The following is a 15758-nucleotide window of genomic DNA, read 5'->3' as shown; positions in this document are numbered from 1 at the left end:
GTTCAATCTTAGAAATACACACACACAAAGCTGACCCTAGTCTGTCCTATTCAGCAACAGGATTCAGACAGCAGTGTGACATTAAAGAACAGAGTAGCTAATGACAGAATTGTCATATTTTGGGCGAACTGTGTCTTTAAGAAATATCAACAAAATCCCAGACAGCGTACAGTTTCTGATCAGGATGACATTTTACACAGTTCTGTAAATTTCTCTGTGCCCTAAAGCACTTTTTGTGCTGCAAACAGTCTTTATCCTGTGGCACACACGCCACTGTGAAATGAAGTGTGCAGGGAGGGACTGCCAGTCATCTCACTGAAGTTTTCTTCACAAAGAGTTATACGGAAGCCCATTCTTGGCAGAAAAACTAATTAGTTCGGTAGTTTGAAATGAGACAACTTTCATGAGTAGGTCATGTTTCCTACTTTGAAACTTGTGAAATTAACGACTTCCCAATTCTGATTTAATTCAATTCAATTCAATTCAGTTTATTTATATAGCGCCAATTCACAACAAAAGTTATTTCATGACGACTTTCCAATTAGAGCAGGTCTAGACCAAACTCTTTAATTAGCACCTCATCATTTAAATGAATGCTGGAAAAAAAGAAAATCAATAATCAATTAGACATCAAAAACCATTTATTGAGTTTTTTTTAATTTAGCTTTTCACATGTTCAATGTGCCATATTTGTCACTCTTTTCTATTTTGAATTAATTTAAATTCAGGTTTGAACTGTCGGTTAATAATGATGTTACTTTGGTTTAACTGACAGTAATCGTTTAACATTTATTACTTAGTAGGATATTAGACTTAATATAAAGATGAAACATCTTGAAATTTTAAACACTAGAGTGTCACAATTTTTGTTTTTTCATATTATTTTTTAGTAATTAAGTAATCTTTTTTTTTTTTTTTTTTAATAAGTTGCATACTCACTAATGGTATGACATTTCATTATAAAGTCATGACTGGGTGTTCGTGAATCTTTTCATTTTAAATCTGATCAAATTTTTTGGTATAAATGCTCTTCCATACAACTGATTAAATCACTTGAAACAGAAAACCTGCTGTTGTTTAACTCACCGATCTCCGACACCTTCACCGTCACGGGGCTTGATGTTTTCTCAGCCGCCATGTGCCACCTCCCTCCTCCCCCCGCGCTCTTCCCTCCTTTCTCGATGAAGGCTCGGATGCGACAGGTGTAAGCCCCTCCGTCCTCCACGCTCACCCCCCTCACCCCCAGCTTGTATTCTCCAGCTCCCGTACGCTCCAGGCTCGCCTCCCCCCGCTTTCCCTGCACTCCGGTGGAGGACGTGTTCGAGATCACCACCCCGCTGCGCTCCATGGTGATGATATCGCGGCCGTCTGCCAGCCAGGTCACCTCCAGGGCGAGGGCGGCCAGGTTGTCGGTGGAGATGGAGCACAGGAGGGTAAGCGTGTTACCAGGGGAGAGGAGAAGAGTCGCAGAGGAGGGTGAGGAGGTGGATGTAGCCTTCACGCTGAGGGACTGACCTTGAGAGGACGAAGACAGAGACCGCATCAGTCACATCATCCTTATGTATCTTTAATCTGGGATGGCTGAACATCTGTAAAGAATGCGGATTTTATAAAAGCTGAAACAGTTGTTCGATTGTTTTTTTTTCCACTAGGTTACTGACACAAAAATAGCTGCAATGTATCAAAGCAGGCTTTTTTTTTTTAATCAATCTTAATTAGCACTTTGAACACATCACATGGGGAAATGGGGAAACAATTAACCCTTCATGATACTTTTGCTCAGCTGTCACTCTCACTCTGGCACTACATGTCCTAGGGCACCCATGGACAGTGTCCTAAAACCCGTCTTCCATGCATTTAACACTGTGTGAGGTGAGTGACAAGCAGATTTGTCCACATACCTCAACTTTTTACAGACACAGCCCAAAATCACTGAGTGTAGAGGAGCCTTTATAGCCATGCAAGTGATATATTAGTGTTACCTGTGGGCTAATATATGTAAATAATGAACCGTCAGTTGATGAGACAAAAACGCACACTTAGAGATACAACAGTTAGTCAATAATGGAGGAGTTGCAATATTCTCAACTCCACTCAGCTAAATTATTGAGACTAATCGAAAAATGTCAGACAGATTTAGGGGGAAAGCGTGTTTTCTCAGCTGCGATGCTAAAGAAAAGCTTTACAGTCTCTTCTATTCAATATCTTTTCTGTTTATCTTCAATCCAACAGGGGGAATCAGGGGGGTTTAACGGTCTCCACTAACAACCTAGACAGCAGAATGTGGGGAAGAGTCTCTGTATGGTGTCTGGGAAAGGACAAAAGAGACAAAGCTCACTCTATTTGACTTTACTCATCCTCTTTACTCAAGACTGTAAGTCAATATGAACTGACTGAGACACAATGGGCCTGAGAGCCAGACCTGTGTGTGTGTGTGTGTGTAGCTCAAAATCTCTGGTTTCTTTACAAACCACTGGGTGTTTTCTAGCACTTAAGAGGATATGGCAACCCAGAAGGACAGAAGATATGGTGACCACAGCAACCGCAATGAATGAGAGTGAGTGTTGGAGTCCAGGGGGGCCCCTCTCTCAGGACCGAGAAAGACAGACAGACAGACAGACAGTGAGGGTCACGGGCGTCCTGGGATAGCGTAAAAGACAGGGTCTCCCAGAGGAGAGGATGCCATTCAAACAACAGAGTGAGAACTCTCCCACGTCCCTCCCTCATAGTGAGACAAATCCTGTGTGGTGTGTCTTTTGTGTCCACAACCAAGCTTCAAGAGATTTTAATCATCTGATGCTCCCTTTGGTGTAATCTACACAATCTTGAAACTATATTACCTCTGCTTCTCTACTGAAATGTAGCGACTATTGGCAATCAAGTGGACAGATAACTGCTATTTAGAACAGATATACACTTGCAATGGAAACAAAACTCTTGTATACTCAATGTATCCCTAATTAACAGTATGCTTGAATTAGTCGGCGGAGACCTGACCGACTTATGACTCAGAGGAGTATGAAGCTAGTGGTGGCTAATGTAGCCGGAGACTCGACTGACTCGAGTGACATCACCTGAGGATATCTGTTCGATTCCAGAAGTTTTATCATGTAACTGAGCTAGGGTTGGATGTACTGCTGTCTGAATACCATTCAAAGCTTTTTTATGGGGAGGAGGGTAATGTAGGTATAATATACAGTTATGTCTGTATACTCTGATTAATACTGCGTGGGTTGTGGTTGGGTGAAACAGGGTGAAGCGTCTCCAAATTTGCAAGGCAAATGCTTTTTTTTTTCTTTTCCCAGCTTTGCTGCCAAAACGTCCCATGATATCTGCTGCATTCAAGCTTACTGCGCACACACAAACATTTCAATTTCTGAATGCAGCCTCTCCGATCATTAGAGCAGAATCATTAAAGAAAACACTCAACACATCAAGGCCGCTAATAATGAAGAAATGTAAAACGTCGTGACGCTCCACATAATTTAAAAAGGCAACATAGCGGCTAGTAGCGGAGTGAAATGTCCACGCGGGTCTACAAATCGGAGAAAATGATCTGTTCAGATGAGTGATGGGTGGATGATTTATGCGTACATGCAGATTCACGTTAACTTGAGAGTCGATCACTGCAAGTCATCACACTTTCCTCAAACCTCTGATCGTTCTTCACTGATAAACTCAGCCATTAGCGTAATTATGAGTCGAATAACAAAGCAGGACAGGGGGCGGGACAACAGCCGCTGTTTGGAAGTCAGTTACCGTGGCAACGCCTAAAGTATCAAAGCTCTTGTTCACCCCAGCTTGATGATTAATTAAGTTTTATTTTCAATTACAATTTTGGCTTCTAAACGATTATGACAAAAAGATAATTGAATTTCAAGAATCCAACAGACATTTATGGGTTTTTTTTATTATTATTATTGAATTATATTTAGAATTGAAAGAAATCCACTGGTAAAAAGACTTGAATTTTTATCAAAAGTTCAATAAACGTTCCCAAAGTTATTGAGTAATCGTGTTAAATAAACTTGATTATGATTTCAGACATAATTGACACAGCATCCAGCTTTAGATCAGGTTCATCACTCTGCTGTGGACTATGAAACACACTTCGAACGACCACAGAGAGAATTGGCTGTAGGTATTGTGTTACAACTACTGTCAGCTGACAGAAGACAATAAATGATGACAAGAAACCAATCCAGCGACACCACTTGGCCAACACTGTCCATCTCCAGTGAGTCCACAACTGCTGAGCAAAGTCATAAAAAGGTTCTGGCGGTGAGGTTAAGAAAGTACAGGACAATGATGGAGGCGGCTCGGAAAATCAGAAGTATGGAACTAATGATGGATGGAAGGCGATGAAAGTCACGCCGTCAGCAAGGCTGATAACAAAACAATCTAAATGAAGTATTTTGACAGTTATTAAAGTGAATTTTCTTTCTTTTACCTGTAGGCGTAACAGAGACGGTTCCCATCTCTTTCGTGCTCTCCACGATTTTTATCCATTTCCCGTTTTCATGCGTCCATTCCGTTCCGTTGCATTCGTAAATCCCCTCGTCAGACGACGTCATTCTGGAAATCACCAATTCGAACAATCCGTTTTTCCTGGGAACCAATCGGATGCCTCCGTCCGTATAGCGGCGTTCGAACTTCGGCGCCACCGTCACATCTCCCTGAGGGCCAAACGTTAAAATGTCCTCCGACGTTGCTCCTTTCTTCACCGACCAGGTGACGGATAGGTAGGTGGGGAGGGTGAGTTCCCGGGTGACGTTGCAGGATAGCGTGATGTCATTTCCTTCTGGGACGGCTGAGGGCGGAGTCTGGGGGGAGACCTTGAGGGTGTTGGCAATGACTGAAAGGGAAAGAGACAAAACATAACACTGTAATACGTGCGAATATCACTGAATACAAAAGGTCAAAGTTGAAAAATACACACACACAAAATCATACACGCAATCAGTAGCATATTTGCACTATTTTAGTCTATTTTTCTGTCTATTACTGGAGGTATATTCTGAGCTATGTGCAATAAGATTCCAAAATTCCAAAAATCTGCTTAGTTTTAGGGTGAAAAATCAAAAGCAATGACATAATTCAATTCAGTTTAATTCAGTTCAGTTTATTTATATAGCGCCAATTCACAACAAAAGTTATCTCATGACACTTTCCATTTAGAGCAGGTCTAGACCAAACTCTTTAATTAAATAATAATGACGTGATTGAGGAAAGCAATGCCATTTCTCCAACCCCCAATGCCCATCTTTAGACTCTTTGATGTTAAAAAGGCAAAAAATAATAATAGTAAAAAAGAAAAAAAGTCCTGAGAAAGGATGCCTGATTTAAAAAAAATAGACATGTTAAAATGGAAGCGAGCGCATGTGAAAAGAAAGCCGACATCAAAGGGAGCTAAATTGGAAAAGAAAAAGACTGAATGTCACCAAAAACTTTAAGATTCAACCATTAAATGAAGGTATTTATTCAGGAGAATGACAGAATGATGATGACTTCCTACGTTTATCAGTTTTCGGGTTTTAAGGGGATTCTTGAAGGTCAAATACATGAGATATTCAACAAAAACAGAGAAGCAAACAGCTATTTGCTATGTAACGATAGCATCATGCAGTGTGTGTGTGTGTGTGTGTGTGTTGAAAGGTGAGTCTTCTGTGGGAACTACAGCTTGTACTTCTGTATTCCCGTCTCAAATAAAATTGAACCTACCACCTAAAACATTTTCAGAAGCATTGTTTAGGTTTAATAATTTGGAGATAGCTTGTTTCCAACAGGCCGCCATCTTGTTTCACATTTCAAAATCCACCAAGCCAAAAAAAACAGGCTTCCACTCAGGTACATGAGCCACCACAGCATTTATTGGTCCAGTGCAGCGCAATGCATTCTGGTTGTTGTAGTTTTTCTACCCTTTGAGCAGAAGAGAATAACACAGCCTGTTTTTTTTCCTCTATTTCCTCTGAACATGCAGCACCAATTTTACAAAATGTCTGCTTTCTTTACAACTTTACAACAAGACCATCTTTCAGCGTTGGTGTAATACCTTTTTTTTTAAGGGTTAGGGTGAAAGTTGGAAGGACTCACGCTGTTAAAACTCTCTTGTCAAGGTCACTATTTGAAGGAGAGCGAGCAAACAAACTGCTTCAGATAAAGCAGTAAACGAAACACACCCAGGTGAGTGTTCATAAAGGTTACTGACTCGCCTGCTCAGGTAACGCAGCAGCAGATCGACCTCCTCTCTTTCGTACTCTGGCCTTGATTTGTTGGGATAATAAAAAAAAAAAAACACTTCCTGCTTGGTATCGACTCTCAGAGCTCCAGGACGATTTCGACGCTCTTTCGTTTCTTTTCATGTTACGACGCAGCGACGGAATGGCGAGCCGTTTAAAACTTGGGGAACTTGCTTTCAGATGTCTCCAAAACTGTAACAATAAAACAAAGTTTTACCTCTGCTTTTCGCAACAGGGAAGAGAAAAACATTCCTGTGATGAATGGCACGTCTGTAGTGAAGACATGGGGGGTTAATAATAAAACTGAGCGGCAGGCTCAGTAGTGTTTGCTGGATGACTGCTAAACGCAAATTACAGACTCTGTTTTATCACCACCGGTGTAGCTGGGTGGTTTAATATTAAAACGGAAAATGTTAATCATAAAAAAAAAAAAAAGGATAATGAATGAGTGAGAGCTGGGGTGTGTCCACAGACTGACTTCAGGCGAGATGTTTAATAATCTTCTCACAAACGCAACAGTACAGCAATCATAGCTCTCAACTCTTTCTCAGTTTCGTGCCAAAATATATATATATATATATATATATTTTTTTTTTTTTTTTCACAGAAATGGTGAATAATGCCTTTTGGAAGCTAATCGTCGTGTTATAAATGAATCAGTGAAGTGGCAGAAGAATGGGAGCGGGGAGTAATAGAAAGCTTATGGGAACGGAATTACATTCTGATTCTGACTGATATAATATATGTAGAGACAGATAGAAAGCTTCATCACATGGTGCATTTGCTGCTCATGACACAAAAAAAAATTCAGTTGGGTGGTGTTAGAAGATGCGGGCACAAAAACCACAACTTATCGTATTTGAAAAAAAATAAATAAATACATTAACGTAAAACCGTACAAAATCAGTTAAGTCTCATCTTCATCCCAGCTTGAGTTTCTCTGCCTTCAGAGTGTTTTATGACTGAGGGAGGTTTCCAAAAGGGTTAAAATATAATGAACGGAATCCTTAAGTTAATACATAGCATGGATGTACAGTTACTACACACCAATGAGACTGGAATTCAGGAATATCCAGTACTGCGACTGTGCTGCAGTGATGTGAGAGCCTGTGGCAGATAACAAAGGCAGTACGAGTAATCTGCGTTTTGCTCTATCAATTAAAATTAGCCTGAAAGGAGTTTTCAAACCCTCAGCGACCTGTACTTCACTTGCTCCTTACATAACCAAACAGCCTCATTGGGGCGGTGTGTGTATGTGTGTGTGTGTATGTGTGTTTCTTCATGGGAGTGTGAGCGCTGATGAATGTGGTGAACAAGTCTCGACTGGTACAGACCCTGAAGCAGCAAATCTAACTCATCATGTCTGTTAACGACCGACAGTGTCGTTCTCTCTCACACACACACACACACGCCCTCCCTTCACACACTACAAACTATATTACACACCCATACATGCGCTCTGCATACACAAGACAATCTCTCTGGCACATAAACAGCGCTGCCTAGCTAATTCAGGTCTAAATTTAACAAGGTGTCTGGGGAGCCTTGTTGGGAAGCAGAGAGCAGCTGAACATGATGGTGCATTATGGAGCTAACTAACCTCCCGTCAGACAATCCCGTTCTCTCAAATTTTGAGGCTTTCGTAACAGAAGATGCCCCCGAAACTCCACTCAAATAAGTAATGGTCGCCGTTAAACGTCCTGCGTGTTCGGGCTCGCGTTAAGCCGATTCAGTAGCCAAACTGTACGCAATTAGTGAGAGGGGAACAACCCAATTAAATTCAAAGGAAAGTGCTGAATATGGGTGTTTTCTATTTCCTTCTGCTTCTGTGACAGAAAATAGTCTGAATTGGACAAACTTACAGTGTTTCTGTGATATTGGCGAGCAAACCCCTCTAAAAGATCCAGGGAATTGTAAGAGGGGCCAATAAAAATTGTAGGTTAAAAAATCGTAAAAGCGCAGAATTGAAACAAAAAAACAAGAGAAACAGAAGCTGGAAAAAATGAAAACATATTTCACAGGACCCTATTAATACTAAGCTTTGAGATTTACTTTCTATACAGAAACATTCATTTACTATTTTATGTGATTTGAATACAAACAGCCCAAACTTTAAGAAGCTCTTCTTCACTAAGGTGGGACTTGATGTTAGGCTTCAGTGATGTCACACATCAGTATTTCCTATCGGCTGTATTATTACAACAGAGTCCTGAAATGGTATAAATTCATTCAAACAAATTTTACTAAGCCTGCATGATTAGCAATTAGGCAAAATGACTTTTTATATGAAGTCAATTAGCAGCAATGCTAACTCACGACAAAAAAACAATGACTTGATTAGCCCGCTGAAAACTATCTGAATGAGTGTCAGTCCCTTTTACGAGCCAAAATAGTGACTATTTTCACCGTTCTCTGCCTTACGCTTCAAAAAGATCATGTCCGTGTTGCGATACATATCATATTGGCAGATTATTGCCAATATGCAACACATGCATGCAGCAAAAGAAAGGAGCAGATAAGAAAAAGGGGTTTTTAAACGGACTGGCTGGTACCAGATCTGCCTAATGAGGTCATTACACAGATACAGATCCAGTCTATCTGATCCATGCAGCTCTAGTTACAAGCAGCGTAACACAGATTTCAAAGTTGTTAAAAGTAATGCTCCCCTCCAACATCTCGGTCAGGAAAATTAGACCAATTATGACTGAATGTTTCTGCTCATTATAGACCGTGTAACACTCAAAACTTTTCTTTCACTGCATGTCATATGATGGTATTTATATTCTTCTGCCAACCTTTGTCTTTCTCTAACCAAATCCCTCCCTGGACCTCATTTGACACAAGCCAAGTACTCCCACCTGACATCTGCTGAGTGTGAGTGTGTGTGTGTGTGTGTGTGTGTGGGAGGATATATACATGGTCAGTGGAGCATTAGCAAGTCAAGGGGATAGCTGTTATATGAACCACTGTAGCCTGCTAGCTTTATACACAGCTAAGTCAGGAAAGCTCACCTGTGAGTTGGACCTGAGCCTCGTAGTTGCCACTGATGACGGAGTCGGTGCTCGGCGTTTGACACCAGTAGAAGCCGGCGTCCGTCTCCTTCGCCTCGGCTATCTTAAGCTCCACCTCGTTGTCCTGGAGCCGAACCACAGAGATGTCGCCGGACGCGACGCGCTTGCTGAGCGACGGGTGGGAGTAGCTGGCATCGAAGGTGGAGATTATCTTAATCCTCTGACTGGTGGCATCCCTGGACATCATCCACTCGAAATCCTGCAGGACGGATAATGGCATTGGAGCGTTTTATAAAAGAATAAAAGTGGATGAATCTGACCTGACTAGTTCCCACCATCATCTGGATAAAATTCCCCACATATACTCCAATGGGATTATCATCCATGCAGACGGCGAAGACGATGAATTTAGATCGTTACAAGCGCTCAACTCCATCGAAAGGTGGTCAGATTTCCACAACTATCTAACTATATTTAACACAGCTGGCTTGAGGTAGATATTTCATGACCCACTGGGAGCTTACAAATATCCACATAGTCACATGACAATTAACAGTGCATTGGCCCAGTTGAGGGAATTCTGGAGCCTAAAGGTAGGATAACAATGCAGAAAAGGTTGGGTGGTACCTATGCAGAATTCTGCACTTCATTTAAACACTTACTGTAAACTTACTGTAAATACCCACGTACCTGCTCCCGTGGTCCAGAATATTCATTGACATCACATCTGATGGATACCGGCTGCCCTTCCACCCGAATTAATGGACCAGGAGACACCGTCACCACCCGGGCCAGGCAGCCACCTTCAGGGACGGAGAGAGTGTCAAATAGATACAACCCATGCTCACTATCAAGTATAAAAGGTGTTGAGTCACTATGATTTTAGAATCAATCTTACTAGCAGACACAAAGCGGTACACTGATTCTTTTGACAGTTCGTCCGACTGTCCAGTTATACCAGTTATACCTCTGGAGATCTTTATTCTTCAGAGTGCTCCACAGTGTAGCGACTACATCCACACCCACAAGACTTTTGTCTTACGAAAACAGACTCGACACAATGAAAAGGCTGTACTCGGATAAATGTGGTAAGACTGGTAAGATGATGACAATCTGAAGTTCAAACTGATTATGTCAACACTCCGATAGATTTCCCCGAAGACAGAAAGTAAGAGTAAGACTTAGTTTAGAATAATTCATTACATAATTAATGCTGTTTGGTTACATTGTGGGTTTGGGGCTTATCAAACCATTTGGTTTACATTCCCGCCCGGTTAAAGAAAATGTGGGAAAACTCCACTCACATTCCAGCTGAGTGCAGCATGTAGCAACACAGCAGAAGCCAGACTGAGCCACTGAGTGGAGTTGGCCAGGTTCACTGACACTTTGCTTCCTGTTTCAACATTCCGGCTCCAAGCCCGACATGTGCACCGGGGGGGGCTCAGCTAAAAGGTAAAGCGGGGATGCTACATACTGCTGGCTTTGTGTGCAGCTGCTTGGCAAGTTTCCCCAAATAGGGTTCAATTTTACCAATTTTAGATAATTTGATTAGGGCAAAGCTCTTGTATGGGTGCTTGTTTGAGAGTTTTCTCTTCTTTTGTCAAAGGAAAATGACTGAATATGTCATTTTTGGTACTGTGGGAGCACTGATCCAGCTCTTCTACTTCTACCCATACTGAGTACATGCAATGGCTGGACTTCAGGACTCCAGAGTTCTTGAAGAATCACTAATCGGTTCTATTAGACTTGAGAGGCACCGCTGGGGTTTATCTGACCTGATCTGGGTGGGACAATGTAGTCGATGTGATTTAAGAAATAAATGTGATTTGAGGAAAACCTTTCATATGTGTTCCTGATCTGGACCACAACAGATCTGATTCCTGCTGGTGTAGGGATGGCTGCATCACATCAGGTGGTTTTTCTCCCACAGGGAATGCTCACATCTATCTAATAAGCGCATGTTCTACTTTAATATTCAACATGCATTATATGGCTTAATTGTTATTAAATTGAGAAGTGCCTCACTCATCTGAAGCCATCTTTAGAAAGTCAGGCATATGGTCATTTTGGACAAGCTGTGGAGCTTCATTACTATCCGGGGACCGTGTCCATACACCATCACACATCACATTGTGAAAGTCTGTCATTATATTAACTGATTTCAAAAGCATTTCTGTCACTATTAAACCATGTTTAGGTCCTCTAAGACACTGCTAAAAACTGATACCTTTGAGGAAAAAAAAAACAGAACAAATCTGGACGTGGATCAGCTTTGGTTTAAAAAAGCCCCATCTTTGTATGGCCCATCAATACTTGAGTTTTTGGCAGCTGGCCTGGAGTTATGTGCATGTGAGCCTGCTGACTGGGAGATTTTTTCTGCTTTGGTAAGTCACTGAAAAACGTAGCGCATAAAACCCACTCTATGTTTCGCTTCCTGTTTACCGTTCCTGTCAGGATTTGTCTACGGTTTACTTCATCTTTAGCTTCGTATGGTAGGATAAACCACAGACTGATGGCTTCCTCACATGTTTGTCTCTGAGAGTTGTGGCAGCCACAGTGTTAGTGTAATAGATTTAAAAAAAAAAAAAGAAAGAAAAAAAAGAAGAGTGTGTGACGTTCAGCAACCGCAATATATTTGCCTCAGCGAGTTGTCAACCATCAAAAAGGTCTTCAACAGCTAATGGCTCAGTATGCTATATTTGGCTAATGCAAATTACTACCCAACATATTAAAAAACCTCCTACTACTACTTCCTTTTTGCATTTTGCAAGATTTCTGCAGTGTCATGTCACAAAACCAGTCTCATATACAGTATATGGGTTCGGTGACAGGACCATTCATCACTAAAATAAGAAACTCAAAGTTGCTTGGTCAGGTGCTGAGATGTACGCTTTTCAAACTCAATTTCCAGCCTGCCTGTGATTGTCTCTGCTGGAATAAATACTGAAGACGCCCAAAAATAATCAAGAAGGGTTCCGACGGGTCCGGAAGACATTCAGACTCAGCCGGATGCAAAGAAGGGTTGGTTAGTCCCCACCCAAATTAACTGGATTTGAACAAGCAATCACATGGGGAATGACAATTATTAGCAATCAAGGACACCAATATCCCTATTATTTGGAACATCTGCAGTAAAAATAACAATCTTAGTATCTAAATCTAGAATAACTAGTGTTGGAATATAACTAAGTGTAGTTTACTATACTTAAGTGGAGTTTTGAGGAACCTTTCTCTAATGTTTCCATTTTCTTCTACACTATACTTTATACTTTAATTCAGTTATGTTTAATTAAGATATTTAGTTATGAGTTACTTTGCAGATTATTTATTCTCTCAACAATTGACAATTGGGCAATGTTGTAGGTGGGATGCCCAACGGGACCACAGAGTGGTACAAAGAAAGGTTGGTGTATTAATGCCAAAGTGGCATGTTTTTAAATGAATTAATTTTTATTGGGAGTCTGACAACTAAAAAACTCCATGATGTGAGAAATCTCATGGGACACAATATGATTCTACTTTCAAATTTCAAACGGCGAAAGCTCCAAATAACACACCATCTCGCATCAAAAACCAGTCCAGCGCTGTTCTGTCTTGGCATGAACCCCAGGGTCATGATATATTTCTCGTGCACGAATGGCAAGATCAATTAAGAGTCTTAAAATGGAGCTACAAAAACATACAAATTCGAAGGCTGAGGTGAGGACACATACTTCTAACGTGGTCCCAGCTGTATCAAAATTTACTTTCAACGCTGGTCCCATTAGAGGGGCAAAGAACCTCTTTGGTGCATTAAATACTAAAGGTCCATCCACTAAAACAAATCATTCATGGACATACATTCACAGAAACAAATACAACATGAGCCATACAAGCAATTTGCAAACACTTACACTATATAGACAAAAGTATCCAGACACGCCTCTTTATGGGGCTGGTTTTCAAGGTTTGGGCTCGGCCACTTACTTCCAGTGAGTCAAAATCTTAATGCTTCAGCATACCAAGACATTATGGACTAATGCTATGCTTCCAACCAGCATGACTGTGCCCCAGCGCACAAAGCAAAGCTCCATAAAGACATGGCTGGATGAGTTTGGTGTATGAGAACTTGACTGTTCTCATACAGTCCTGACCTCAACCCCATCCAACACCTTTGGGATGAACTGGAATGGAGATCGTGAGCCAGGTCTTTTGGTCCAACATCAGTGTGTGACCTCACAAATGCATGAATGGGCAAAAAAAAAACAACAAAAAAAAAAACTGCAATGTCAGGTAGCCCAATATTTTTGTCTATATGATGTATTTGTGACAAATATGGACAAATTGTTTAATTAAAAACTGACAAGTCTGCACTGCAATGAAATTATCTGTGTCGCCGCCCCATTGAACAACTCAGGCTAAAATACAAATGCTCAACAGGCCAAAAAGTTGTTGTTGTTGGGCAGTTAGGCAGACTTTGACTTCCTCTTGGAAGTCTGAATAGAAAATTTCATTCAGTGATGTACCTCTTATCCCTTAAGTCACTCAGTGACAGTGACACTCACAGTTATCTGCGTCATAGTATAGAGGAAGCAATTTGAATACCAGGGCTTACGTTCCCTTGTGCAGCGTCAGAATGCACTCACACACTCACACCTGCAAAGCAACCCACCACAGGAGTGCTGGCGACATTCTATCATCTTACACTGCACTAATTTAAGCCAAGTCTATCTCTCTCACACACACACACTCACACACACACACACACAAAGAGAGCCCTGGTGACATTCATAGTTACATATGGCAACTTCACTATCGGGCCCTGAGATAGGCCAATGAACAACACCAATAAGCAGCCTCATGACTAAGCACAGGTCTGGCTCTGCTCTATAACACTGTGGTAATTAGTCAGCCTAGTTTAACTCTGGTACAAATACAAGACAAAAAAAATAAAAAATAGAAAAGGTCTGAGGCTAATTATGATGGCCAACGGGCTAATGGGACCTTATCAAATCAGGTCACCGCAGTTGATTTCAGGTCTTCTTGGATAGGATGAAACACATCAAACTTTGGACTATTTCCCTCCTTTTATTTTCTAGCTCTTAAGCATTCATTCTTCAGTGTTTTCCATTTAAATGGGAGAAAGAAGGGTTTTTTTTTTAAACAGTGTTTTAATGAACCATTAGTACCTAAACCTAAAACAATGAATTCATTACATTAGCTAAGCACAATTGTACAACAGTTTCTTCACTTGGAGACATTTAAATTAAGTGAGAAATATATCCAGATACCTCATCGATGGGTGCATTTCATTCTCACAGGGAGAGAGAGATATCGTGCCAAACTGCGTTTAACAACATGGCATTTTTAACTCTTTTTTGCTCGAGGTCACATTTAGAGATGTTTGAGAACACAGCTTAATGGTTTTTTCCAACCTACAAGATACACTCTACAAATCGGCATCCATCCCATAAACCAAGTTCAGTTTTTTTACCCTTAAATTTTAACTTTCTGAATCTGTGTGGCTCGTTGAACTCTCCCAACTTCTTCCATCAAAAATGCAGAGCAGTTGGCAGCAGCTAGCAGAGTGAACCAGTTGAAAAGGATTGAAATGAATCGAATTAAGAGCTGGAGGATAGATTGGATATAAACCGGATTGGCTAGTGGATGTTAAAGATACGAAAAATGCTTTAACTGACCTTTAATGAGATATGTACCCTTGCCGACAAGCGGCTAAACCCTTAATTGACAGTTTTCTTAACAGGGTTTTACATTGGGTTCGCTTGCAGAAGAATGCCGACATCCATCGGAGTTAATTAGCTATCAACAGTCAGGCAAAGAAACGTTCCTTACCGAGCATTAAAAGACCAAAAACGAGCGCTGGAAGACAGTTGTCCATTTTCATTCCTAGCCTTTTCCACTCTTATCTTGTTTCCTTAATTTTCCCCCCTCCCGGTCTCTTTGTCCTGTGCGTGGGGTAACACCAGTCCTCTTCTCCCGCCGCTGTCGATCAATCCAATAAAACTCTTCAGATCTGTGCAGTCAGTCCCGCAACGCACACCGGGCGGAGCCGCACAACCGGAGACCGGATTTATACCGAATCCGAATCCATGTTAGGATTCTCACACTGACACTGAACCGGTTTGGTGTGTGTCTTCTGGGAACGAGGACGAAACTGATAAGAGAGGGGGAGAGGTTGATTGAGGAGAGAGAGAGAGAGAGAGAGACTGGCCGGAAGTTAGGTGACGGGCTAGGCTGGAGGAGGAGTGGAAGGAAGCAGGGAGGTCCCAGGTGGAGAGAGAAGAAGAGATTCCCCGTGTCTCATTTTGCCATAAGGTTTATAGTGCTGATATTAGTCTTTATTACATGTCAGATATTGTTCAGTCAGAGTGGTCTGGCTTTGCTGTAATGGATTCCTCCCTCATAGTTTAATTGCTATACCGCTCCTCCCTTATGAATTTATAAGTGGTTTAGACCCCCAAAATATATCAGAATATCTTTTACTGTTTGAAGTCTCTTGTCTTGATTG

The 15758-nt window shown here is 41.3% G+C and overlaps 1 protein-coding gene across 1 annotated transcript in view; it reads right to left on the bottom strand.

The window, feature by feature from the left end:
* ptgfrnb (prostaglandin F2 receptor inhibitor b) overlaps positions 1 to 15452 on the bottom strand; it is a 57162-nt gene extending 41710 nt beyond the window's left edge. Inside the window, exons 1-5 of the mRNA XM_046381988.1 lie at positions 15083 to 15452; positions 9941 to 10053; positions 9251 to 9509; positions 4451 to 4855; positions 1087 to 1515 (exon numbers count right to left, since the gene is read on the bottom strand). Coding sequence (XP_046237944.1) covers positions 1087 to 1515; positions 4451 to 4855; positions 9251 to 9509; positions 9941 to 10053; positions 15083 to 15134 — 1258 coding nt within the window. The 5' untranslated portion in view covers positions 15135 to 15452. The remainder of the gene's footprint in view (positions 1 to 1086; positions 1516 to 4450; positions 4856 to 9250; positions 9510 to 9940; positions 10054 to 15082) is intronic.
* Between the last annotated feature and the right edge of the window lie 306 nt (positions 15453 to 15758).

Source organism: Scatophagus argus, chromosome 24, assembly GCF_020382885.2.
Source record: "Scatophagus argus isolate fScaArg1 chromosome 24, fScaArg1.pri, whole genome shotgun sequence".
Taxonomy (NCBI): Eukaryota; Metazoa; Chordata; class Actinopteri; family Scatophagidae; genus Scatophagus; species Scatophagus argus.
The sequence above is the reverse complement of the archived record's forward strand: the minus strand, read 5'-3'. Positions and strand labels throughout refer to the sequence as shown.